Genomic DNA, 27,668 nt, shown 5'->3' on the forward strand with positions numbered 1-27,668 from the left:
TGCTCTACTAATCCTTTAATGAGTCTGCGGACAGTTACAGAACATAGGTCTCCTCACAGCAGTCAGAAAAGGACACAACACAGTGCATTGAATGTGACATTATGTTTATTGTAAATACACTAATGCCCTGTAATGAGTTCATTTACACTTTGCTTTGCAATGTAAAGGAGTTATCAGCTGCATTTTCCTGTTATTTCACTTTTATACTGACTAAATTAGCATTCGTTACACTACGTCTGTTTTACAAAATAGAATGGATGATTACAAGGGAGAAGCTTCAGATGAGAACGCCCTCTCCCCATGCATTTGCACAGCTATAAATATTCCAGCTGAAGGAAACCAGAATATTTTGCTATGGTAAACATTGAACAGAAAATATTCAGTACATTACTCGTATTAAATGATCTAGAGTTTTTTGCAGATGATAACTTCCTCCTCTCAAACTAGACATAACTTGCTACATCTGTATTGTTAACCTGATATTAAAAAAAACTACAATAATCAGAACATCACAACAAGGAGTTATTAGTCAGATAAATAACAAAATGGTTTTAATATCTACCTAATCAATCTCACAAACTTAAATAATATAAATTAAGTTAACCTTAGAAAAATAAACTACGTTGTACCTTCTAAATAAATAGTGTTAAAAAACTAAAATCCAATAGCAGCTACTGTGACCACGCTCCACAAGAAAGGAAACAAATCAGGAATTAGCTACTCCCGCCTTCTGCTTTCCAGTTTTCTGACAGTAGTAATGCACAATGAAACAACCTCTACGCAGTCTGTGAAGGCTATCCTGTATACTCCATTCCACATCGCATCATGCAAAATATGAGAGACTGTTATGAAAAGGACAGTATTTAAAGGAATTTAACAGCAAATTATCTGCTACAAAAATATATATTCTGAAGACATGAAATTAATGGTAAGCACTGCTTAAAAGGTATACTCAAATTTAAAGCAGTAAAACAGCCGAATATCCAAACACCAAAATCAGGACAATTCCCAGTTAGTACTACTCTACATCCATAATTTCTTTCCTCTGATGAGTTAAACCTCTTGTGGAAAGTAAAGAATGAAATACGGATGCTTACACCCAAGTGCACAACTAATGAACTCATTGGGACAAACACAATGAGTTGAATTGAATTTGTGAGCTGTTTTTCTAACAAAGAATTTGGTTGATGTAATGTGCACACTGAGCATGTACAAAGGAATTGGGCAGAAAAAAATCACTGTTCATTCTTAACTGTTTAGGGATGCAGAGATAGTGATTCTTTAACAGGAAAAAAGAAAAATATTGCTTTCATAAAATTTTAAGCAGTTTTTACTGTATGTATTCATATAAAACTGGTACTATAGAAAGGCACTACATTATTTATGATCAACTTCAGACACAAAGCCTCAATCTGAGTGTTAACTCTTTTATGTTCTATTGCTTCATAGTGGCTTTTTCATTCAAGTTCATCAAAGGTTCATCACAAGCAATACGGGGAGACACTAGAGGGCAGCATTGCACTCGGTTAAATGTGCACATTTTCCGTGATTTAAACGAGCAAGTCATTAGAATAAAACCCATTACCAAAGAACAGGTATTTTCACGTAGTACTTTGAGGTGTGCTTTGTCTACTGTGTGTCATAGAGAGACAGCCATGAAAACCAGGACTTTAGAATTTTAAGCATATGTAACGTCTTTGTAAACAGCGCTTAAAGATACAGTATCCAAGCGCCAGAGACACACACCTACTCAAAAGAGCAGGAAAAGGTGTAAAACTTCCAGTTAGAAGCCTTGCAGTGCTTTGGGATCATCTCCTTTTTGCTGTAAACACATGAAAAGCTATAATATGGAATAAATCACTGTTGTAGCAGTGGATGAATAAAAAATTGTGGAAAATAATAAGTATACTGACTGATTTTGATAACGCTCTGCATGATTTGGGAGGTGCTGGACTGGTGCTACTTTGTCACAAGTGCAACAAATACAAAGTAACACCGTATTCCACTGAGAACGGAGTCATAAAAAGACACAGCAAATATCTTCAGTACTGAACTTTGGTGCCAAATTCTGCCATGTTGGTGCCCTGATGTTTTAGCAATGGCCCAACCCCAACTCTGAGCTGTAACTGTATACCTCCTTTTGAGTTTTCACACTGGGCATCTTATTTATTTCACTGAGCCCAACTGTAAGCAAGCTTGAAAACAGTCTTTGGCTCCTGGTAATTGATCACATAATTGATCGGCAAGTTAGGGTTCCGGGCGTCTGAATCTATTGAGGTGCTCTGGAGAAACATTGTTTTGGCTCTTTATCTTCGCGTTTGTAACAGCTTGCATGCTCACTGCTGGCGGGGAAATGAGAAGGAGTGTGCAGTGGAGCTACAGGAGGTAGGGAGCATGTTGTTGCGTTTTACACCTGCTGTAAGTGCACCTTTGTGTTTTAAACGATTTTAATGATGGTTGAGGCAGGCGTCCGGCTTTAACTGTGACCAAACATCCCTTTTCAGGGTTCTGCTCTGTTTAACCCTTGGGAGGAGGCAGCTGGGAAAGGTGCCCTTGCACTAGTCTTCCTCAGCACTCCTGCCTGGATAGCCTAGACCCGAGGGTTACCTTTCCACGGTCGAAAAGCACAGAAGAGCATACTTACCTGTGGGACCTGGAAAAGCAGGATCCTCACAGACTGCCCAGACAATGTTCAGTCAGTATAACGTACCACGTTTGTAGTTAGAGAACTCTGGACTAATGGCTTTTGTCATTAAGAATGAAACCACAATCACTGTCATGCTTTTCACCTTATGACTCTGTTTCAAATTAGCTGGGAACATTGTTCATCTAATCAAGACTCAAACAATGAAACTAAGGAAGACGTCTATGCCAAACTTGACCAAATTCTCTGTGGAATCTCAAATAGGCTTATTCTACTTGGAGACTTGTAGGCTAGAGACAAACAACATGCCACTCCAATGGTATTTATCTTCTTACCTATATGCACAGATCATGGGCCTCTCACCATGGTCACAACCAAAGGACACAAAACATTCTGCCAACATCTACAGTCCAAATACTTGCCAGGACCCATGAAGTCATCCACATCACCTGAGTTCATGACTCCTGGACCAATTACTGTCTTATCAGTTCAGTTACTGATCTGTCTATCAAGCTGCCTCCCAAACATCGTCTGCAGGAGATGCAATGTTCTTCCACAACAACATCACTGAAGCACTGAGTGACCCAACCAAAGGAGAAATATTTGTCAAGAAGGGGAAACTCTTCAAGCCTCAACTAAGAACACAAGGAAAGCATTCTTTTCACTTGGGAAGACCTCAAATAATGAAATAATATCTGGCTGAAATTTTTAAGTATGTTGGACAAGTAAAACAACATGTCTAACATACTAAAAAACCCATAAACATAAACAACATAAAACTCAAGACCTTCTCCCAGAATTCCTGTTCGGATTGTGACCCTCATGGGAATTGACAGGCATGGGTTTTATAGCCTGCCAATTTCCAGGAAAAATGTCAGAAACACCAACACACCTACTTCTCTGTCTCGACAGAGGCATTTGACTCCTGGCTTTTCAAGATCCTGCTGAAGCAGGAATGTCCAGTGGATTTCCTCTGAAATTCATCAACATTCTTCACCTGCTTTGTCATGAGAGGCATTCAGAAATCTTCAGTAATCGATCCATTACAGATCCCAGCCCTTTACAATCCAGAAAAGAGTTGCACAAGAATGTGTCATCGCCTCCACTCCTTTTTTCATATTTTTAAGTTCCAAGCTCCATTGGATAATGGACGAGCTGCCCGCTGGAGTGCAGCTAACGTGCCAAATAGATGGCAAATCATTTAATCTCTAATATCATTGATCCAAAACCTAAACCATCCTTGGACTTAACATTCAGAAGATCAAAGTTCCCGCATTAGGAAGCTTCAAATGCACAAGCCCGAGTGCCATAGATTCAGATTCTCATTGAGTGTCTGGAGAATGTAGAGTACTTCCCATTCCTTGTGTATCATCTTTCACAGAAGTTATTGATATTAATGAATAAATGCAGCATCACCTGAAATCTGCATGTGCCACCTTTGGTGCATACAGAAGTGAGTTGAAAATTCTGACATTAAAACTGAAACCAGACTGGGTGGTCTACTATGCAGTTATCATTCCTACGTTACTGCATGGGGCTAAAACACAGACAACACTGTTGTCTCCCAAGCCTTAGAACTATGATCATCCTCCATCAGCTCTGTTGTGTTGGTCATGTTGTCTGGATGTCAGCCTCCCAAGAAGATTCTCTCCTCTTACAGCACTTGATCAAACCTGATGGAGGAAGAACTTAGCATGTCGAGACCCCAAGATGTTAGAACAAGGAAGCAATGCAAGAGCTTGGAAGAGAGCTCATCATGACTGGAGTGCGCAGTACATGATCAGGTATCTCTTGAGCAGACAGCTGCTCTACCAGCCACCCAGAGTGCAGGGCCTGTTCTGGCCACCTCAGTCACCTTCAGATTCAATCCTCACTGACTGCAAGGGACAGCCCATGAATTATAAAAGTGTCTGGCAAATAACAATGCAGGTCTTGAGCGTTACCTTGAGTGTATCAAAAGTATCTCGGTCTGCAACAGTGCACAGCAACAGAGGTTATTCATAATAACCTCCCTTCTTCTCCCTTTCCAGCACTTTAAGTCACTCGTTTTTTTAAAACACACATCAAATCAGTCAATGCTCAGTCTACACTTTCAGCCTAACACCACCTCTTTACCTTGTGGGCACTGACTTGGTAGAAGCTGGTGCTTTTTGAGAAAGTTTTCATGGGGAACGCATTTTTATAATCAAAGGAACAAAACCTTCACAGCCGCCCTGGTGAAATGCACGTCTAAACGTCCATGGTTCATCAGTGGTGAATAAAGGCTCGATCATACAAGTCATCCTTTTCACACTGCCAGATCTCATTCAGAGGCATTTTGTGAACGTGGATCCGCATCTCCACTGGCCTGTCCCGTCTGTAAGTTATTGTCTTCTCATTCATGGTGGGTAAGTAGGACATGTCCTGCGTTAAGAGAGGATTCGTTCTTAACTGAAAAGTACTTGTAAATGGTAGATGCACAGTACCCATGCAAAGAAGAAAAACGTTTACCTTAGGTGATACATCATTCACTGCGTCTGAAGACACGTCTCTCCTCCGATTTTTTCGGGCCAAAATGTACTTCAGAATCAGAATGAGCATGAGCCCAAGTGCAATTGTAATGAGGAAAACAGCTGTGAATGTGGGGAAGTATTGTTGCTCAGATAAGCATTCTGGAAAAGAAACAGAAAAGTAAAAGTATTCAGTGTTAGGAGTCATATTTGATACATGGAACAATGTTAAATGTTTTTTGAGGAGATCTTCATTCACTCATAGATAAGTGTAAAAGTAAGTCTCTTTTTTCCAGGTGTATGTATTGTATCTTTTAGATGTATATTTTTTCCAGACGTATTGTATCTTTTAGATGTTTCTTTTTTTGAGGTGTGAGGGCAGGAGTGGATCGCAGAAGGCATAATCAGAAAAAGGAACAGCTGTTACGCCCAGGTTTTAGCTCTCTCTCTGCTGAATGAATAAAAGCATTTTTATTAAAAACGCGTTTGCGTTTGTCTGGGTATTTACTTTGTGATCTGTGGTTTACATCTACTGTATTGCTTTGAGATGCCACTTTTAAAGGTGATATGTAAAAAAAGGTTTTTATTATTGTTATAGAGAAACATGATCAGATTTTCCCTGGTTCAGAAAAAAGACAATTAAAATCTGTAATCTTTCCACTTGTATGTCATCGGAAAATACAAGAAGTTTCTGCTTTGTGTAAGGATGGTATCAAAAAGTAATCTAAGTGGTGAGAAAGCTGTGCTCCTCAAAGCGCTTTACAGGATAAAAACAACAGCAATAGTATTAAGCTGGGCAAACGATTTTTTTATAGAAATACAAAATGAGATATAATGATGTGTTCCGGCTAAGACATTAACGAGTACAACCCCCCTCTCTGAGGGAGTGCTGGCTGTGACGAATTAAACCGGTTTCACAGGTATTTTCAAAGTAGAAGGGGGCGAGATTTCCAGCGAAAGACACCCCCCCCTCAAAAACCCAGGAAGTACAGTACTTACTAGTTAAGAAAGCTAGGCTCCTCAATGAAATCGCTTTAACATGCTAATGCGTTGGTGTAACAGTCCGGGCGTGGCAAGCTTCTAATGTCAACTCGACTCGATTGGAAGACAATGAACATATTCTAGCCCTAAATTAATTAATAGCAAACATGGTTTACATAAAAGACATTTTTCCAAGAAAGTTTATAATAATATGATCTATAGTTGAAATCTGAGCCTAAATAGAAAGAAAAAGCATTTTCAAAGAGCAATCACGCTGTGTTTATGTAGAAAAAGCGATTAGGTTTATGAGCAATCTAATTACTTATTCGCTTAAAACGCTATATAAAATAAAGTTTATTATTAATTTGCTGGACAGAGCGGTGAACATTATTATGGATAAGACAAAGATAACGATCCTGATCAATTTAGAAATCTGTGTATGCTGTAAGGTTTTTACTTCTTAAACTTTTAAAATACACGTTTCGAATAGAAAGAAATCATCTTCCTGGTACAGTATGTACAGTATAGCAAACCAGCACGTCTTTTTTCTCCAATCAGAGGGGTTAGACGCTGGGGTTAGATCCCCGGCGGAACACATTCCATAAGATTCAGCGCTTTTATATATCACCTTTAAAGGTGGCTTCTCAAAACGCTTTACAGGATAAAAACAACAATAACAGCAACAACAACAATATTGTATTTCATTGCACTTTGAAAACCAAGTAATAACGTAACTATATGTGCAAACGTTTTATGATATGTTGCTGTTGTGAATGTCTGTGGAGTGTATCTTATTTGCCTGTCTGTCCTGGCTCTCTCGCTCGCCCTCCCCCCCTCTCCCTCAATTCAATTCAATTCAAGGTGCTTTATTAGCATGACAGATGGGTACAATCGGTGTTGGGTATTTACTTTGCTTTGAGATTCCACTTTTAAAGGTGATATATAAAATCAAGGCTTTAACTTGCTTTAACTTTGCAGTGTATTTAAAAAATAAAAATGATTTCCACGTTTGATCCCAAGATCCCAAGAAAAATAAATCTAAACGGGGAGAAAACATTTTCAAAGAAATGTTTGTTAAAAAAAAAGTCATGGTTCCACAGTGGGATTCAATCACAGACCGTGTGACATGGGAGTCAGGAACCTAACCCACAGCACCACCGGCAAGGTCACATGCAGAGTGCTGAAAAAGCACTACAGAAACATTATCAACAGACAATGTACAGCGTGTACTATTCTTGTGTTGCGGTACATGAATGTAATTATATCGTTATTAATTTCTTTAGATACGTGATTCCATATTATATTCCCTTTTAATCAAATTCTAAAAGTACGCTTGTTGACTCCGGTATCACGTTAGTTAAAGACTTCGATGCTTAAAATGTTTAGGGAGAAATGGAATACTGGTGTGTATGTTTTCTTTAAAGTACCGAGACCAGCCATATACTGTATGTTTAAGTTTCAAAATTAATATCGTTTATGGCCTTCACACGCGTTACAGTATGCTCCTATTCTTTTTATGCTCAGGTACTAAGATTTCCCTTCAGTGGTAAAATTCCATATAAATATTCAATACTACAACGGGCACAGTAAAGACGTTTACTGTAAATTTTTCTACGACAGACCAACGGACCACGAGTGCCCCTGTCGGTCAACCAATCACGTACCGCGGTACCGCGCGTCATCGTGCGTCATGATGCGCGACACCGTAGCCAATTACCTCCGGTACGTGTGTGTACCGCGCACTTTGAATGGCTGCATCTGTAGATGCATTTTCTAATCCTCATTGTGGTCAAATTTTCAAAAATGTCAACCTAAACATATTTTGAGAACCATTTTAAATAAACCTTTCACTTATTGTAAAACATCCAATTATTCTAGTCGAGCTCAATGTGTTCAAGAAGTAGCCACTCTCTTTATACTGTCCAGGGATCGAGGAACACTCAATCAGCAACTGTAGACAGACACAGGCTGAACATGGAAGGACCTTGCAGTGTTTGGTGTTTAATCAGCAGGCGATTTCTACACGATAGCCAACAGTAACTGAAGGGTCATTTGAATTAAAGCTCATTGGCTAATAAGAAGAAAGGAAATGGATCAAAAACTAATTTTCTAAAGCAATGCCTCTGAGTGCTAGCAGAACTGTGAGATGCAGAGGCGCGGAAGTGCTGAGCCACGGAAACAAAAGTTCATTTTCTTGTCCGTTGTTATGGAAACCTGGCAGGGAAGAGGTGGTCGAGGGGGCTGCTGGGGGGCCAGGCCAGCTCTGTTGTTCTTTAGAGAAGGCAGCAGCATAGCTGCATGTCCAGCAGAGGGGAAGAGCGGATAGGAGAGTGATGATCTTGGAGTGAAGCCCACCTTGCAGAAAAATAAAACCGAAACGCCAGAATCTAAACAAGGGGATCACTGCCTTGCAAATGCAATGAGATGAGCAACACATCTGTGGTTACTGTAGAGGAATCTAATATAAAAGATTTTTAGGGATAATCATTTATTGTACAGAATGTTGGCCATGAAACAGACTGAATGGTCTTACTGTGTAATTCGAGGACACAGGATACTGTGAATAGTCTTACTGTACAGTTTAAGCACATACAATTGTGTGAAGTCTTACTGTACAGTTCAAGCACTATTTAAGAGCAACTGTTTTAGAAACAGAAGGTTGAAGCACTACTCTTTCCTGTAAGTCTTTTTAATAAATATTTAATAAATATACTCAGAACAATAACGAATGCAATCAGAATCTTATATTATTACATCACAGCACAAAAGAAGCTCACGGAAGCCATCCTCTAGTTTTTCTCAAGACAAAATCCCTGTGGATTTGATCTTGACGTTTCCAATGAGATGCAAATCGTGACATTTCAGAATAACTTCATCTGATAATACCAAGCAGTGAAATGAGGAAAACGTATGGAAAATGAAAATATTTAAAATTAGAAAATGAAGCACATGGTCTTAGAACTGACGTGGCTATGCTGTGGTTTGCAGTGGGGAAGGGTTTCGTCTGCAACTGCTGCTTCAATCTTGAGCCCAGCGTCCTGAGCAGCAGCCAGACAGATGGTGTTGGGCGGCCTAGGGAGCCCCAGTAAAATGTGGGTTACACTCCCATTCAAATGTGATCATGCAAAACAGGGGCAAATCCAAAACATCTTCCCCCTGAGGCAGGCAGTACCGTGAGGCAAGGTGTACTAAATCCTTGCTTAAAGCAAAGTCCCAGAAAAGGAACTGTTCACTAATTCCAGATCCCAAGAGTCCAACTCATGTGCCTACAGAGTACACCAGGGACAGTGACAGGTACTTAGACATGCAATTACATTTAGCTCCCTTTAGGGGTCACTAGCAGACCTAGTTATTTAATTAGGCAGTGACCTCTGAACCTGTTATGCAGACGAGTGCAGGTTCCAAAATGCACCCCAGCTATATACAGTGTTCAGTCAACACTTCACATTAGGTTTCTTCACATTATAACTGAGAAACAGAAAGAGGAATTAACATAACAAGGCATTAAATTGAACAGTGTCTGCAAAATGTTCTGTAGCAGTTAAAAGGAAGGAGGTCCTCAGTTCAGAACATAACCTCCGACTTCTTACAAACGCTGTACAAATACCTGCACTCTGCTGCACGAGGCTGACAGATCCTAAACGGTGTTCACTCACAGATGGGAGTAATGGAAGGAAGCAAAGGGACGCTGTCTGGCTTCTTACCTGGGTATCTGATGATGTGAATCTGTTTACCACCAAACATAGAATCCATTTGAAACCTGTAATGGCAGTTTTCGCTGGTTGGGTAAAGGCAGTATTTAGAGGTTTCACTTCTTGATTCTAAAGAAGAAAACAAAAATAATTTTATTTTTCCCTATGAAATACTTTATGTCTCAATTTGTATCTTAATTTGTTCATGTGTACTGTAGCTGCTGCAGTGATTAGTATATATAGTGCTGTTACCTGAAATTAATATATACTACTCAAATTGAATTGCTGTCACATCTTCTTCATCCTTTATGTACAGACTGGGCAGTTGTTTTTCTAATGATTTTTGTCTAAAATGCAATGAATACTTCAGGTAAGCCCTATTATGCTCAGGACAGTGTTTGATTTTGAACTGAATTGGAAAGAAAAGTTATGACCGCAGACTTCACTGCTGTGCAACTGTGAACAGCTGACTGATCTATTTTATTCCTTTATGTCATTGTGTTTTTTAGGGTTTTTATTTCATTACTGTGCATTAAACACAGACATACATGATTGCTGACAGTGTTGAACTTCTGGGAAACAGCTGGGATTGCAGTGGACATACCAGAAATGTCATCGATGTAGTGCACCATCGGGAAACATGTCGCATTGCACTGTGTGGCTTTGACTTCTGAAAAGTCACTTGACAAGTGGCATTGCACACACTTCCTGGAAACAGGAGACAGCACGGATAAAAGCTCACACAATAAAAACAAAGAGCGTATCACATTGTGGTTTGGGATTCAGTGCGGCTGCCTATGATTAGTCTCGTTGTGGGTATGTGATCATCCAAGCACAGACACACAGGAGACCTACGTAATGCAGAAGGACTGAAAATGGTTGGACATGTGTCTTTGAGGTTGAAAGGATCTATACGCCCTTCACAAGAGTAATAAGCGTCATAAACACACAGAGAGACAGCAAAGATTACCAGTTCGTTTCGCAGGGATTATTGCACATGGGACAGACTTCGCAGAAGCGGCCCGAGCGTCTGGGGTCCTCACACTGGCACCGGCCGCAGACACACCGGCCTTTCCCACTGCACACCCCCGAGGCCGTGGGCATGCACGGCTCTGTGGACGTGGGGCAGCTGCAGCTCTCTCCCTCCCAGCCGCTGGCACACCTGCACTCCCCCAAGACGCACTGGCCATGGCCTGGGACCGCGTGCGGGAGAGAGAAAAGCACATGAAGCGGGCGGAAGCGTGGTCCGATCCTTCGCCTGATTCATTCATTGATTGTTTACACTTCTACAGCGCTTTCCTGGACACTCCACTCAAAGCGCTTTACAGGTCATGGGGATCCCCTCCACCCCCACCAGTGTGCAGCCCCACCTGGATGATGCGCCAGTCTGCTCCCCACACACCAGCTCTCAGTGGGGAGGAGAGCAGAGTGATGAAGCGGGGGGTTATTAGGAGGCCATGGTTGGGAAAGGCCAGGGGGAAATTTGGCCATGACGCTGGGGTAACACCCCTACTCTTTCAAGAAACACACTGGGATTTTTAATGACCACAGAGAGTCAGGACCTCGGTTTTACGTCTCAACCGTAAAACATCCAAACAGAGTAATGATGTAACAGGGTCTCCACTAGACTTCATCTCTCACAAGCCTACAATGTAATGAATTCTCTCTTATTCCTTTTCTCTACAAGATAAGTTGATTGAGAGAAAAATTCTCATCACATTAAGCATCTACACGCTGCATTGACAACTCCTGGAGCAAACTGAGCCACAGGTCATGCTCAAGAGTACAGCAGTCCTGCTCCACCCAGGATTTGAACCTGAGACTCTCCAGCTGAGGGGCTGAGGACCTGAGGAGATTCTCATACAGAATACACTTAAATAAATATGAATGAAAAAAAAAATTCCTGATAGCTCTGCACTCTTCATATATAGATCTTTTTCTAAATGAAAATAAAAACTCCATCTTCTTTATAACGCACAAATGACTCTCACCGCCACACAGAAGTCCCCGGTGATACGAACAAGAGAAGTTGTCCATTTCGCAGTACTTTCCGAACACAAGCCCCAGGCTGCTTCGGGCACACACACATCTCCCACACAAGCAGCTGCCTCGGCCACTGCACGCTGGCTGCGTGTCGTCAAGCCGACAGCTCTCACCGAGGCCCCCCTCCTCGCCGCCCTGCTCACACGTGCAGGACCCCGTCTCCGAGGACCTGCAGTCCTGAGGGGAGCGCTCATTCCAGCACCTCCCAGAAGAGGGCGCCCCAGGCCCTGTGCACTGGCAGGCACAAGCAGTCTGTACTTTCACTCTGGTGGACTCATTAAATCCCACGGGCTTGATCAAGAAATCCACCGCCTCTCCCTGATTCCCGCATTCCCTCATTCCAATGGTTATGTTGAAAAAAACCTATAAAACAGAAAAAAGATAAAAACGTTTTTAAACAAATGAGTTCGGTATTTTCAAATTCTGAAGAGCCCTAAACTATGCAAATATTCTATGCGTATAGCCATGTCACACAATCCTTAGGCCTGATGGATTCAATCAAATATTTTAAATACAGATCACAGTCAAAACAAAAATATGACAGCATGACAATATGAAAATGTGAACAAAAATTCAAAACAAAGAATCGTCCATTTTCAGTGTGAAAAGTGACTGACTGACACTGAAAGGATTACAAATGTAGAATGGGGTGTGAGCTCCTTGAGCGTCAACACAGTCCGGGCAGTGTTGAAGGACAGACTTGATCAGCCTCTGCTCAGACAGCTGTGGGATGTTTTGCCACTCTTCCAAGCGAAGGCTGACTGGCTGCACTTCTCTCCTGCTGAGGACACTGGCATGCTGGTCCCACAGACAGCCTGCCACATTCCGGCCAGGAGAAACACATCTGAGGCAGGACCTCATGTCCCTGTGATCCCAGTACCGTGTAAGCCTGCATTGTCTTGGCAGAGAATTGAGGTATCTGGATTGCCTTGCCAGAACAGAAAAATGTCTTGAGGGCTTCAGCAATGTATCATTGAGCAGCAACGGTGCTCTTGGGTTAAAGGAGGATCCCTTCAACCTCATCACCGGTCAGCTCGAACAATAAAGCAGCCTGAATGACCCTCACCAAGATGGCTCTGCACACACGGTCTTCTGTCAAATCTGTCAGGTGCAAATCAGCCTCACCAGTGATTAAAACACCTCACCACCCTTACTACTGCCATTTCAGATGCTCTACGGCCCACAGAGGACATTGGTTTTGTCTTACAGACATCAGAATCTCCCTGTATGGTATCTTAACATGCAGATCATTTTCACAAAGACTGCAAGCTTAAGTCTGATTCACAGGTTTTTTCTTCCTGTTATTTCTTGTGCTTTGGCTTGATAATTACACAACGGGATCAGAAGGATGCAACACCCCTGTGTCAGTTTGGCTACCATCCTGAGAAAAGGTTTCCTCATCTCCCTGGAGAAGAGATGATTGTTGAAGCAGAACCACTCATTCTCTGAGCACATTTTCTTACAGTCAGGTTCAGATACAGATTGGTGATCTTCACTGCTGAAGCAAAATCTGGTTTTATCTTTTGCTGTTTTTGCGCTAGTATACAGAAATAACTCGCTTAGGACATAGAATGCATCCCAGAGAAAGGAGCATTATGGGAATCAACACACAGGTTTTATGAGGCATTCACAGGAGCGCTATTTTGAACAAATGAGGGCATTGAGGTGTCAGTACTGGTATTTGTACTGCAGAATGTAATGTAAGAGCTATTTCATACAGAAAGGAGTATTTTTAAATGACTGTGTAAAATAAAGATTTGTCTACAAATGAATAAATTCAGTCAGAGCTTGAGTAGATTAACCACTGACGGCCTTCACTCTTTCAGCTTGACAGGGTTTCTGCCAGGACGGGCCAGGCTGTGCCTCTCAGGAATATGAATAAGGAAACAGGCGGGATCACAGCGGAGCGCAGCACACTCAGAGGAAGGAGCGAGAGTGATTACGACTGGCCCTGGTCATACAGGAAACACACTGATCATAGCACACTCTTGTTGGCGGAGAACCTGCACACCATTTTTAATTGTTTCCTCCTTTAGAGCCAAGAGTAGCAGCAGGCACAACTACAGCCCGCACCGAGCTTCCATTTGGCCTATAGGCACCACGCAGAAAGACAGACATTCTGCTTTGACAGAATGGATTTACAAGTGTATTCAGAGTAATTAAAATACAGTAGGATCTCAACAAATGCAAGGGTTTTGGTGCAGAGAACCACTGCAAATAGCCAAATTCACATACAACCAAGTCCACCCCTAGACCATTGAATAATGTACTACAGGATATAGTCTAAAGCCATAGGTACATTGGCCTTAAGTTAATTAAAATACCATGAGTCGACTTAAACAAACAACAGTAACGACAGTAACAGTTCCCCATGCCGCCGACAGAACCTGGAGCGTTCATTACGATACAGAAACGCGACCACGCTGAGATACCGATGCTGGGCAGTAGGTACTTGGGCAGGCGGCAGGGACAGGCTTGCTAGCTAGATATGTCTCACCACCCTAGTCTGTCGTGCGGCTCATTTCAAAGTTGTGCTCAGTTTCACCCAGCGCTCCTCTTCTTCCACACAAGACCACGAGGGCCAGGAAAAATCGCAAATACACAAATTAGTGAATGTTAAATCCGCAGGTATAGGGACCCTACTGTAATGGACAGAACAAGGAATGCTGTGGCTAACGGAAGCAGCGCTAAGCAATGTCCTGCCAAAACATCTGCTTGAGTATCAACTTTGTTTCACCCATGTCAAGCTGAGCTCCTGGCACTTTCATGAAATCACATGACTTTAGCTCACTTTCTTCAGAATCTGTAAAAGTACCTCTGTTCTTTCCTTTTTGCTCTGTCTGCTTGTACACTCCACTCAAACTCTAATCGTCTGTACTTTCCACTCCTTTCAAGAAATCGAAGGTCAAGATATGGTCTTGGTGAAACACAGACCACAGCTGTTTTTGACTCAGTGAATGTTGCTTTGCCATTTTAAAAAGCAACAATCGCACCGCTCAGACTTACTATTCCCAGATGCACATTGTGCTGCCAAGAGAATTCTAAATAAGGCAAGACACAACTAAGGTAGTTTTACTCCTGTTTCAGAAATTTTACATTTTTGTTTTTTATATGCAAATGGGGAATTGATAACTTGTTAGTTTAACATAAACATTTCAAACACTTGATATTTCTAACAGGGTTTTCATTTGTATGTGTTTTTTAAAATCCTGATTAACTTACTGTTTCATTTGGTTTCACATTGCTGCATTTATTGTGGCCTGGTACTGGGTTCCCTCCAGGACACAGCGCCGTGATGTTAACGGCCAGTTTCTGCACCTGGTTCTGCACCAGTATCTGTACTTCCACATCAGAAAGAAGTCTCTGTGAAAGCAAAATTAAATTCACCTTTCAGTAAAACAAAGATTATGTTGTTAAACACAAAAACCCTTTGAGCCACAATTTATGAGAAAAACAGAGCCTGAAAATCACAGCTTTGTTTTCCATGCTGATGAGAATTCTGTATTACAAACTCTGATACAGGCAGATTGTGTTACTAGTGTTCTGGGGATTTCACAGACTCCAAGAGCAACACAATAACGTTTTGTTCCAGAAGACCGATTATGTCTGCTAGCCAGGTCGAGTTATTGCTCAGTATTCTGCCAGTTAGCAACACTTCTTCAGGGAAAAATATATGAATGAGACACTGACTTAAACATCTCAAATTTTAATTTTGTTTATGGCATGAAATATTCGAATAAGTACGTGATCCCCTCAAATAAGATATTACTGTACGTCTCAAAATCTTTGTAAATGTTTTGTCAATTATTACTGATTTGACACAATACAGCTTTTTAGATTTGATTTGAAAATGAATATCATTCAGTTTGTTTTGAGAAGATTTTTATTACCTTGTAGGCCTGGACAACTAAGTCTTTCAGATTTGATGCTTTTGGCTGAAGCTTTCCAACAAATGTACCTGGCATTAAGGGAATGAGATCCTATTTAGAAAGAAACAATAGTACATATTTCAGCATATTATTCATACAGTAAATGTTATTGCTATTTAGTACATCCAGTGTTCTATGAAATTACCTCATACCACTTATATTGTAGTTCCTCCACAGCAAATATAGAATGAACACTATTCTCCAGTAATTTGTCAGCCAGTTGACCAATGGTTGGATGCTCCTGCAACACAAAAATGCAGAAATTATTAAAAAATAGATACTTGTACATGTGTTTTCTCCTAAATGAACTTCACAGCAGGCTTTTAATAAGACAGAGCCAAGGTAAATATGCGTCAAATTCACCAGCTGGCTTTTTGACTGTTGTATTTTGTGGTCGCAGGTAAGAACTGGACTGCAGCTGTGTCTAAGAGGGGTATCTCTAGGCTGGTCAGACAGATGGGCATTAGTAATTGTGCATTAGTAACAGCATCACCTTCTCTTCCACTGCCTTGTGGGCAGCATTTCAATAGTCCTTCGTCATTCCTCTGATACCAACCCTGCCACCAGTGACCACCTTCCAAACTGAACAAACTAAAGACGCTCAGAAGAAAAACGTTCAGTGAAGTTCACTCCCTTGCTGCTCCTTCAAAACCCTGGCGTGCCCACTTATGCCATTCAGCTGATGCACACCAGCAACTGACAGATCAAATACACCCACAATAATATTTCTAGGAAACGTGCACATTGTCAGAGGAGCATGCTGAATGCAGATAATTATTTCAGTGCGTGCATTGGTTCACGTTGCTTAGAAGTCTTGCATTCTAACAAGCAATTCATAGCAAATTACACAAAACTCACCATGTAGGCAGACTGGGTATAAGTGTTATCCTCCAGGTGACAGTTCCCATCGTGAGGCACCACGATCCCAGCCAGCTTGCTGTCGAGCGCCAGATGAGAGGGCTGATCTGTCATCATGAGGAGTAAGTGCTTAGCCTCACTACGCCAGCCTATGTGGTTCTGTAATTGGTAAAGGGGAATGTTTCACTCTCACGCTGTGAAGGAACTGGGCTGTGCCTTCTGAGTTTCACCCCAGCAATCCTCCTGGACAAATCCGATCTTTCCTTCTCTCTATAGTATCTCACAAAATGTGGAAATGCACACCATGTCCGGCAGGAGGCTGCATTTTAATGTAGAATGGCATCCTCTACACCCCCCTGGTATGTAATTTGGGTTGTTTGGGATATAAAGAGCAATAGAAATGTAATTATTTTTCATTAGTTCTGCCTTGGAGCCCAGGCTAATGGGACAGCCTCCAGGTGGTGCACCCTCCTCCAGGAAAAGGGAGGTTTCCGATAAGGGACGGATTTTTTGCTTTTCGTTTTCTTTCTCTGGAAGCACTGACTCCACACTGTGCACGTCTGGTTTCATTTCTTGGTTTTCAGAGATGATCTCCTCTATCTGAGGAGTACTGTCTCTATCTGAAAGGCCTTGATTGCTCACGAAGTGGCCTTAGCTGGAATGTACGCCTTCACATGTTACCTACAAGAGAGCTGTACTGTGAAGATACTGAGGCAATTAAGGAGGAACACGAATGGCATTCGGTCCCTGAATTGTGTTAAATCCCTGTTCCCAACCCAGCACAAGGCCTGCCTGTCCCCTGCCTCGCTCTGTGCAGTGAAGGCGGAACCTTTTCCTTTACTTCTCAGGATGTGTCACCAGGGATTTCCAGCTCAATTCTCACTCAGGTTGCAACTAGAAAGTTTTCTTTTACACTTTATTAACATCTATTATCAGAACACTTGGATTCCCCTGGCGAAATGGGAAAAAAAGTCTACTAGAGATCTCAATATAACAATCAACTTGTTAGTTCATATATATGATTACTGCAAATAGATTCCGAAAATATTCTATTTTAATCGTTTTTACACACGTGTGGTATTCCACATTAATACAGTACATAGGTGTTCATTTGTTACCCCGTCCTGAGGCACCTAAACATTTTTCCCATCAGTGTGCAAGTACAGCACCAAACAATCCCAACCCAAACGGAAATCGCATTATCATCACTTTTATTGTTCATTAAAGCCTTTTGTGTAGAAACAAGCAGCCAGTGACCACTTCTTACAGCCTGGAATGTATGGGTAACGTGTGCTCCTGACTCAAACCCACATCCCAGCCTCTTTCCGTTATTTGTCATCCCTGCAGAATCCACCATTTCAAGAACATGAAAGGCTCTGCTGTTCACTCAACAACGACAAACCTTATCAGACCTCAAAATGAGATGGGTAATAAACCTTGAAGTACATCTTGGCTTTCTTCTAAGTCCACGTTAAAAAAAAAACAGATTTTGAAATATTTTTTATGGAACTGCAGAAATGCACAGCCCAGGAATTTTTCCCCTCCATGTGGGGTCCAGATAAAGACATTTACATTCCTAGTATGAACCCTAATGCACAATGTTCTTTCAATTAAGATTTATGGAGAGCAAATGGGTGACATTTTTTTCCGTTTAGAAACCATATGTATATATACAGTATATCTTGGAAGTGCCTGACGATTTTAACACACCAGTGGGACTTTCACACATCTGCACTAAATTCAACATGTCCACAGGGGATTTAAAACATGCTACAGATATCAATAGTCGTTTTGACAACACTGCAATTCCTGCATTCTGTTTTGGTTTATACAGAAAAAAATGTTAACATACTGTTTCACGATGTCTGTAACCTCCGTATAATGTCTGGTATATCTGGTTTAATCATAAGGCCATTCCTTCTGCATATAGACACATTGTACATTACCATCAGACACAAGGCTAAACAGGTGGCGACAGCCTGTCTGCTTGCTCGGCCCTGTGTCCCTTCGCGATCTGAGGGCCGTGCAGCCGCCTGTGGTGAACTGACCTGACACACAGCTGCCTGCAGCATCGCGTCGAAGCCTCCTTCAGGCGTGTCCATGTTGCCTGAGATGTGCTGCTCATGGACCACCCTGGTGAACTCGGTGATGTTGTCGGTGAGAGAGAGCACGTGGATAAAGCCGTGGGCAGGCCTGCACTGGATGTCATAATCGCTGCGCAGAGAGATTCAGATATCAAGATGTCGGGGTGTACAGAATCGCAAAACGTTTCAGCAATAAAAGCGTGCAGTAAACTATGAGAACAATTTTTTTAAAAGAACACATTAAGAACACCTTTCAGCTGATTTGGGAGAAAGAAGGATCTATGACGTGTATATTAATTAGGCTGTTTTACACAACAAAACTCAAAATTACCTGCTCGTTCTTTACAAACACCGTAAGCCAAAGGTGTTCCCTGTATGATACACATGTTTCACTGGTCACAATTAGCAGTGGTCACACTGGCGTCCCCAAGCATGAGTGATCTAACTGTGCGAGGCTGCTAGCATTCACACTCTTCCACACCCGATGAGGAACTGGAAACCTCTGCAGACAGCCCTGATTTCTATCATTATGAAACCACCCAGAGGTAATTAATATTCACATTCCCACTTAGATATGAAATCCTGCCTGTGAAACACCACACAAGCACAGCAGGTGGGTGGAGACTCACCTGCATGGGTTGTCGATTTTAGAAGGATGCACATTGATATACGGTGAAACAGGCTTGTCGACAAACGATCCAAAGCCAACCTTAAAGTCAGTGGAGTGCTCCTTCATCTTCTCCGACAGAGCAATCCCCACAGTCTTCAGCTTGTCCAAATTGTCTTGCATTGATGCAGACACATCCACTAAATAGTACATGTCCACAGGGTACCTCTCGAGCTGACGCACTTGCAAAACAAAGCTAGCTTCCCTGCCTAGATGGAAATAAAAACATGCGTACTGCTGACAGACTGGTGAGCCATGTGTGCATCTGCACAGATTTATTTAAACATACAGTACATTAGAAAAAGACAAAGGCTGATCCACACATGCTAACATCAATGAATACTGTAGCTATACTGTTTTCAAAAGCATCAGGGCCTTTGAAAAGGTCCATTCTTAGTTTCAGTGAAAAATTAAGAACACCAACCTGGCCACAGCTGTACCGTGACATCTCTCGGGGTCACCTGTGTGCTTGACGTACTGGCATCTACCACCACCTTCACTGAAGGACGTTCGATAAAATCTAACGCACAACCTTTCTTCTCCAGGTTGGAAATCAGGTCACATCTTTCGCTCACTGGAGCTCCGTCAAGGAAGCCCTGTTAAAGTGGATAAAAGCAGCGTCATGGCATGTTTATGGCACTGCTCCATATAACTTGTCCAGATAAGACTAGCTGACTTTGTATTTAACTGTGTCCTCAAAGCTTGCTCATGGGGACAAAGTCCCTTTTTTAAAGAATCTTAACAGGGAGCGAAGTGTCAGTGTCTTGACACTGCACCTTGTGTTTCTGAATCACTTCTCAGTACAGTCAGTTGTGCCACAATGTGATACTGCAACTGCGTTCCTGAAGATCCCTGCATTGCATTGGATTCAGTGGAAATTAAGGCATTAGAGGGAAGATGACTAGAAAACGCCATTAGGACTGAAAGTTTCCTATTTGAGATTGTCTATCACTGCTAGTTCTTATGTGATATTTTATGAAAACAGTGTCCCGTTACTGTAATATCATAATAAAATTGCATATTGAGTAGAAGCATGAACACACAGAAAAGGCTCTTGAGGCAGGTACAGTGTCTGTCCGCCTTTATCATTGAGAGGTAGGAAATGAAGCCATGGAGAAGCGGGGAAGGGGAGAAAGATGAAGATGGAGGGGGGTTTCACATTTTAAATAACCTTTCAAGGGAAAACCTGTTTCAATCAAAACAATTCTAACCTAAAGAAATATTTCTAGCTGTAATTTTACAGTCACTTCCCAGGAGCTGGAACACCTGTTCGACCCCACTCGCACCTTCTAGCTGAAAGGACTGCACAAGCCAACACAGAGAGGTCTGCCAGGAACGTGCCATTGCTCAGTAAGGACAAGCTGACTAGTAGTGCCATCTCAAGAGATGTGATAAGCAGGTGCTTTGTGCTAGTGACACTCTGTAAGGTGCTCTCTTGAGGTTCCTAGAATAGAGTCATCACGAAATAATTTCAGGCCAACAAGAACACATGGTCACAAACACAAAGAGGCCATTGGGCCCATCTAGCTCAATTGCTAGTTAATTGACCTGAGGATCTCACCCACACGTTTCTTAAGAAAACTCTCTAGATCTAATCTCTCTAAAATCCGGGCTCCAGTGACGTGGCTGAGTAATCTGTTGCGTATTCCCACAATCTCTGGTGTAAAGAAGTGTCTCTTGGGTAAAAGCCCTTCCACGAAGTTTCCACTGTGATTCTGAAGAAATCCGCCGGGTGGACTTTGTCACTCTGCGCATTTGACGTTTCTGAAAACGTGATTCAAATCCCCTTACAGTCTTCTCTCATCAAGATTAATGGAGTTTCTAACACAGTTTTGGGAGGATTAGATTCTAATCTCACATACTTCCTCTCGCCTACGTATAGACGTCTCGCACCGGGACTTCCCATAGAGCATCTCTCTCTCGTACCCCTCCTGCCACCCCATCTGCACCCCTGCAGCAGCACCCTGGCTCATTCCTCGCAATACAGACAGCGGGGTCTGCACACCTGCCAGATTCCCGGAGCCAGGAGAGCTACACCAAATACACTCCGCATATCTCATCTCTCTTCGCATTTATTTAGATCAGATCGAGCTACTGAAAAAAATATGTACTGTTTGTCTTTTTGTTCGTCAGTGTAGGACATTTCTTTAACTCCGTGACTGGAGCTGGTTGCTCTGATTCCATAGCAGAAATCTTTCTTGTATATATTTTACCAACACAGTGACCAAAGTTGCAAAAGCATCACACATGTAAAGTGATGTTCATTTCTGCATCTGTAGATCTGCACAGAGTTGCGGGCAGCCAGCAAGTATGCCCACTTACTTGCTGAGAGTGAAAGTGCGAGATTAGAATCTGACAACTGTTAAATTAATACTGTATGATAAAAGGTCACAGTAAAGCAACTGCATAGCATACTGTACATAATACAATGGTTTAAACGTTAGCATTGCTTTCTTTCTGGAATCCATTGGATAAATACAGTGTTGTTCTTTGTAAAATGTATTTTTCTTCCAAGTTTCACGTCTGAAGCAGGTGTACTTCAGGAGCATCATTCAAGCTGTGTGGTTAGGTTTTCCATAATTAGCTTTTTCAAGTTCTGCAACATTAGAATGTGTGCAAAATAACATTTCTGGACCAGGAAGCAAGGGTCCTCATGAGCTCCGTGATGCATGTTAAACATTTATTTAAATAAAGGAATACAGATGATTGAAGCAATAGAAAAAATGAAACGGAACTGAAAAAGAAACATAGCAAACCCAGAAGCAAGCAACACAGAACAGAAGTACTTCCCCGCTTCTTTCAGACCAAGTCCTAATTACTGGCGTGTTCGAGTACACTGCAGCTGACGCGGTGCCAGATGGATGAGAAAGCCAAACACAAGGACTGTGCTCCCTCTCTGTCCAGTCACAATACAGATCTGAATCAGCTCAACACTGCATTGTGCTTGCCCTCTGATTATTCACTTCATTTCTTTCACAGCTACCCCCACATTTCTGGTAGCTGATCAGGCATGGCCCTCAAAGCTGGAAAATCCCTCATTACGGAACACAGGGCTAAACCCACACAGGCACTTTTCTCAGACCTCAAGGCCTACCTTTGTTTAAACAGAGGTACAGTTTCACTTAATGTGAACAGGCAGCGGTTTGGTCAAGATAGCTGACTAATCACCAAAGAGAAAATAAATGAAAAACAAGAGTTCCTGCTCTGTGCCCTTCCACAGGTTAGTGCCAGGTTATGCTTTACTTCCCCGAAAGGCTTACGGTGGGAACAGAAACACGTCCTGCATCTCACCTCCTGGAAACACCATCCGCATTCTGCTCCCTGTTTCAGGCACTCTTTACAGCTGGATATGTGAGGCGCTGTACAGCTATTAGCAGCTGGAACACAGGAAAATAAGCAAATCTGGTTAAATTCCATATCGCAGACAAAAAGAAACATGTCAATCCTGGCAATACACACGGCTACAGACGGATCTCCGTCTGACAAAGTTATTCAGGAATGCATTAACTGGAGTAAAAAATTCTTATTGGTCAGCGAAGCCTCTTTATTTATTTATGTATTTACTGGACCCACATTCATCAGAAAAATTAGATTTTGAGAAATGGGACCTCCCAGGAGCCACAGCAGGTGAAGGCTTTCACTGACAGACTGGGACCCAGAGTCAGGACTGCACACCTAATACAGCACTACCGGATAGGCGGGGGCAGCCAAGCAGGGTCTGGGTGTTCTGTAAAACAGGGGCTCCTGCAGTCGTGCAATGCCCTCAGCTCCACCCCTCCACCTGCTGCACACTCTCCTACCAAGCTCGCAGAAGTCAGGCAGAGAGGGATCTTTGCGGGCATGTTGAAGGAGCAGTTCTGCAGGGCCCTCATTCTCCCTCTGCAGCTAACGGTCCCTATGGCTTTGCCTTACACTGCTTGCAAGTCCAAACTGGGTTTGTGTTGAATAAAAAACAATCAGCAATGTGAGATTTTCGGAGGTTCCAATGTTGTGTGTCTGCATTTCCCATGTCCAGCTGTCCTGTTTGAAAACAGGTGAAACATTCGGATATACATGGAAAAGAATATTCAGGAAACAGAAGAAAAGAATCAAAACATTAATCATATGCTTATAGGCCACAAAGCCCTTGCTTGCAAATATGCTTTGAAAATATAAGCATGCCAACTTAATCAGAAGGGAAAATATATCCCATTAGTAGACTCTACTCATCCATAGTGCAATGTGTCCTGTTCAAGGACATTGATTAGTTGTTTATTCTTAGGTCCATGAACTAAGATACTTTGTTGTAAATCCATTCTCATTGTAGGTTCTGGACTTCACTGAAACTCTCCTTGTATGGGAATCTTAATTTGAACTTCGCTTCGCTGACCAATAAGTATCACATTGCATTTTAATAATATGTCCTTGAAACTTGCCCTATGATACTCCTTATCTCTTATCGTATATTACTCACATTATTTTCATTTATCATGTTAATGGAAGACTAAACTTCCTTTCTTTTTCCAGGATCTTTTAAACTGGGCCTCTCCCACACTGATTTTTCTACCTGATCTAAAATACCAGGTCTCACAAATTCATTCAGACTCCACACATTAACAAGATAAGAAAATCCCAAGGTAAAAAACAACATGAATCTGATGATAAACAGTTGAAGTCTAAACTTGCTCTTACTGGAAATTCCTATCGGGCAAGAAGGGTGACTGCCGGCCTGTTCTTATGGTTTGGAGAAATTCATACTTATCCCTGGCACAATTTCTCTTTTTCAGACAAACAGCTACTAAATACATTCACTGTTTTGAGCATGATTATTTTTAGTCATTTTACAAACAAATGAAAAAGAGCAAGGGGGCCACAGTGAAACTTGAGGATCCCTGTATTGTTATTTCAGGGCAGATGTCCCATCTTGAGGTTCTTCAAGTTTAACTTTTCAGATTTCTGTTGCTCTGTGCAGTGCTGCCTCATCAGATATCACATGATAAGCTCTAAAGTGCACTGTGCCCAATACAAATACTAACTACGCATGTCTTATACACAAAACGTAGCTTACTTCACAGATCACAATTTATGGGACATGCCACATCTTAGAATTAATTAAACACATTCACTATTAGATTAGTGGAAGAGGTTACTATACATGAACTTCAACACTAAAGTCTTGAAATGTGCTGCAGAAATAAAAGCGTAAACCAAGAAAAGGGTACAGGCTAGATGTGAAGCCTATAAAAGGAGGAGGCCACTGAAGCACCCTGGTGGCTAGTGGTTAACTGATCCAAGGATTTCATTCACTAGAAAGGGAGCAGGATATCAACAACATGGCTGGGGCGCTTGTTCCCCACTCCCACAATCCTTTGTGTAAAGAAGGGTTCACTGCTTTAATTTAGCAAACAGGTTTCTATGGCAGGCATGGCAGCTCCAGTCACCACGGTTTGCAGGATCCTCTGCTTTTATTTTCACATCCGATACGAGGTTGCTAATACATACAGCTGATTAATTCTTTTACAAGTCAGATCTCCTGGTTTAGACACGTCTTGGGCATTTTCAGACTCTTTAAGATTTGGCACGTCTTCCCAAATTGCATTTATTGCAAGCAGATAAAAGTAAAACCCCAGTGTTATTTTTAACCAGCCTCTGGGCTTTCATTAGAACACTGACATTTCAAAGGGAGCCAGCAGGTGTGCAGATACCCCCTTTGAATATTGTCATCATAACAAAAGCATTCAGCGTTGATTTCCTTCATAAACACAATCTGGGATCCTAAGGGCACATATAATCAAAAACAGAATGTCTTTCGACATGATGCAAATCTTCACCTTGTTTTTTTTTTTTAACACCAGGGCCTCAAAGAATACCGACACCGATTCAAAGAAGCGATGCGGCACTTCAATTTTAAATTATTGGTCGTTTATCTATTTCGAGTAGGATGGGGGGGGGATATTAAATATCTCAGGAATATTCGCTCAAATGCTGAGGATCACCTCAGCTACTGTAAATCTCCCGTCATCCACAACCCCGCTATACTGGAAACATTTCTGGAGCGAATTCGTCGCCAGCCATTTCAAGCGATAATTCAAAAGCAATCATCTGACACTAGGATGCCGTTTTTTCGTGGCTAGTATATAATCGTCTCTTCCCCGCGGAGATGTTCCACAGAAAGGGAAGGTACAGTAGGGCTGTGATTTTCGTCAACGTTTCTCTTCAGGCGGTAACACTCGTCCCGGCGATTTCGCAAGCTAATCACACCTGCAGTGACTCTCGATTGTTAGTTTAAAGTGCGGAAGGGAGCAATTGCCCATTCATACTACGTAACACCTTGAAGCAAAACAGTGCAAATAAATACAAAATAACGTGGCAGTGAAAAAACTCAGGCAACATTCCTCTCCAGTTCTGCTACTGTTGGACTTCGGCTGCGGATACACTTCAGTTACCAGGACAGAAGATTTGTCTTCCTCCAACCTGGTTTTTTATACCTGTGCTCATACTGCTGCTGCTGCTGCGACCTCTGCACATAACAAAATACATCACAGACAGCAACATTTGAAAAACCTAGCAATATTAAACGTATCAGCTGCCAAGGCAGTAAACTTCATGAACGGCTCCCTCACCTGACCATTTCCAGGCAAGCTACATTTCGAGTCAGGCCGCTGTTAGGTTTTTATTTGCAACTGATTACGAGGGCATGAAGTGCGTTCCGTGTATGAGGAGGGCTCACCCGAGGAGACGCATCTGTACAGTTTAAGGGGGAAAAAAAATACGACGTACCCGGCTCGCTTGTCCCAATCACGACGGTGACATACAGCGCACAGACCATCCTCTGTAGCAAGCGGCGGTGTTTCTGTGGCGAGGAAGTCATAGCGCAGGAGATACAGTACAGAGTGACACCCGAGTGCCAGACTTCTCAGAGACTGCCGAGAAATTCCCCTGGGCAGAGGAGAGCCCTGATTTCTAACAAAGCGAAGGAGTGAGCGCACACAGGCGGCATTGTACCACGCGTTATCCTTTCCGCGCACTCATAATCGGAGATCATCCACTCCGGCGTTTGCATTCCAGTGGGTCGGATTAATGTGTTAGCGGACCCCGACAACAAGGCTCGCCTGTGTTGGTCGCGTCCGCCTGCCCCCGTGGCATAGCCGGCTGCCGGCAGGGTGAGAACTGGCGTGCCGGGGATGGAGCACTTTCGCTTTCTCCCATCAGACGCCGTGCGGGCAGGTGCCGGTCCGCCTCCTTTCGGGCACGAAATCCCGAGCGTTTCTGGAAACGGGAAGGGATCGGGTTCGCCCGCAGATCATGTTGCTCTTTGTTTTGTGTCGTCCCCCCTCCCTCTCTTTCTCTCTTTTTTTTTCTTTGCTGTTTGCGTGCTGCTATTATTTGAAAGACCTTTGTCTGGATGCAGAAGCCTCCGCTTACCGCCAGCTCCGGGTCTGCGGTAGTGAGTCAGTCAATGTCATGGTAACGCCTGCAGCCCACTGGCGATTTTTTTTTTTAATGAATAAAAGTGCTTACTACTCCGGCTCACTGTGTAGGCGGCGCAGAAGATAGTATCAGTTTTCGGTCTCTGGGTCGCCAGATATCCTTTTTTTTATTATTACGTTGCTGGTTTTGAACTTCCACCGTGCGCTTACCGCTCAGCGGGTTTCCAGAAAGACAGCGGGATTATGAATGTGGGAAAGAAATTCCCCGAGTTAACCTCTGGTTTGGTTTGTAAGAGTTACACCATTCTGAAAGAATTCCCTGCGAGTCACATCATCATCGCCGGCGCGGTGGCCTTCTTGCGCAGGGAAACTGCAGCTGGGTTTTCTACACAGACGCCAGAAGACTCCAGAAAGAAAAAAAAAATCAGTTTGTATGCTGGTCAGATGAAGAAAAGCTGTTTACTTGCAAAAATAAAAAACGCTTTGGTTTTCGTGATTATTATTTACATTAAATAAATTAAAAAGTTTTAAAACAAAAAAAAAACAGCGCAGCGGTGCTTATCTCATCGTGCAAAATAGAATTTCTGCTTAAAATCAGAATACAGAAAAACTCGGCAATTCTAAAGAAAATAACCCACACAAGTTTTTTTTTTAAATATATTTTAAGCGATATTTTACACTTTATAAAAGACGGACGTTCAGTTATGGATGTGGCTGACCTTTGTCTTCAATGTTAGAATCGCCCTTTCTGAAATGTCCAGTTTTGTTGAATTACACACGCTGTACTGTCTATGCACTTTTTAAAGTGATGATTTTGAATCAAAACTAGCATGCCCAAACAGAACATTTTAATGGGGGTGGGGAATGCATGT

General features: G+C 42.3%; 1 protein-coding gene across 1 annotated transcript; it reads right to left on the bottom strand.

Annotated features, from left to right (window-relative positions):
* On the bottom strand, positions 1-27,428 carry itgb8 (integrin, beta 8). The gene is made up of 15 exons (XM_088600406.1): positions 26,147-27,428; positions 22,679-22,764; positions 19,812-19,983; positions 19,350-19,596; positions 18,685-18,850; positions 16,637-16,795; positions 15,924-16,019; positions 15,740-15,829; positions 15,072-15,212; positions 11,798-12,212; positions 10,777-10,999; positions 10,411-10,514; positions 9,819-9,935; positions 5,135-5,295; positions 1-5,047 (listed from the first exon to the last, which is right to left on the bottom strand). The coding sequence occupies exons 1-15, from the start codon at positions 26,235-26,237 to the stop codon at positions 4,892-4,894; spliced, it is 2,424 nt and encodes an 807-aa protein (XP_088456532.1). The 5' UTR covers positions 26,238-27,428; the 3' UTR covers positions 1-4,891.
* Positions 27,429-27,668: the final 240 nt, after the last annotated feature.

The sequence above is a fragment of the Lepisosteus platostomus genome, chromosome 12 (assembly GCF_059453375.1).
Source record: "Lepisosteus platostomus isolate fLepPlt1 chromosome 12, fLepPlt1.hap1, whole genome shotgun sequence".
In the NCBI taxonomy this organism is placed as follows: domain Eukaryota; kingdom Metazoa; phylum Chordata; class Actinopteri; order Semionotiformes; family Lepisosteidae; genus Lepisosteus; species Lepisosteus platostomus.

Coding starts and splice junctions, on each gene's coding strand:
- itgb8 (XM_088600406.1), bottom strand. CDS start 26,237: ATGACTTCCTCGCCACAGAAACACCGCCGCTTGCTACAGAGGATGGTC. Junction 16,796..18,684: donor TGCAGGCAGCTGTGTGTCAG/GTCAGTTCACCA, acceptor TACCAATTACAG/AACCACATAGGCTGGCGTAG. Junction 9,936..10,410: donor CTACATCGATGACATTTCTG/GTATGTCCACTG, acceptor TTTCTTCTTTAG/AATCAAGAAGTGAAACCTCT.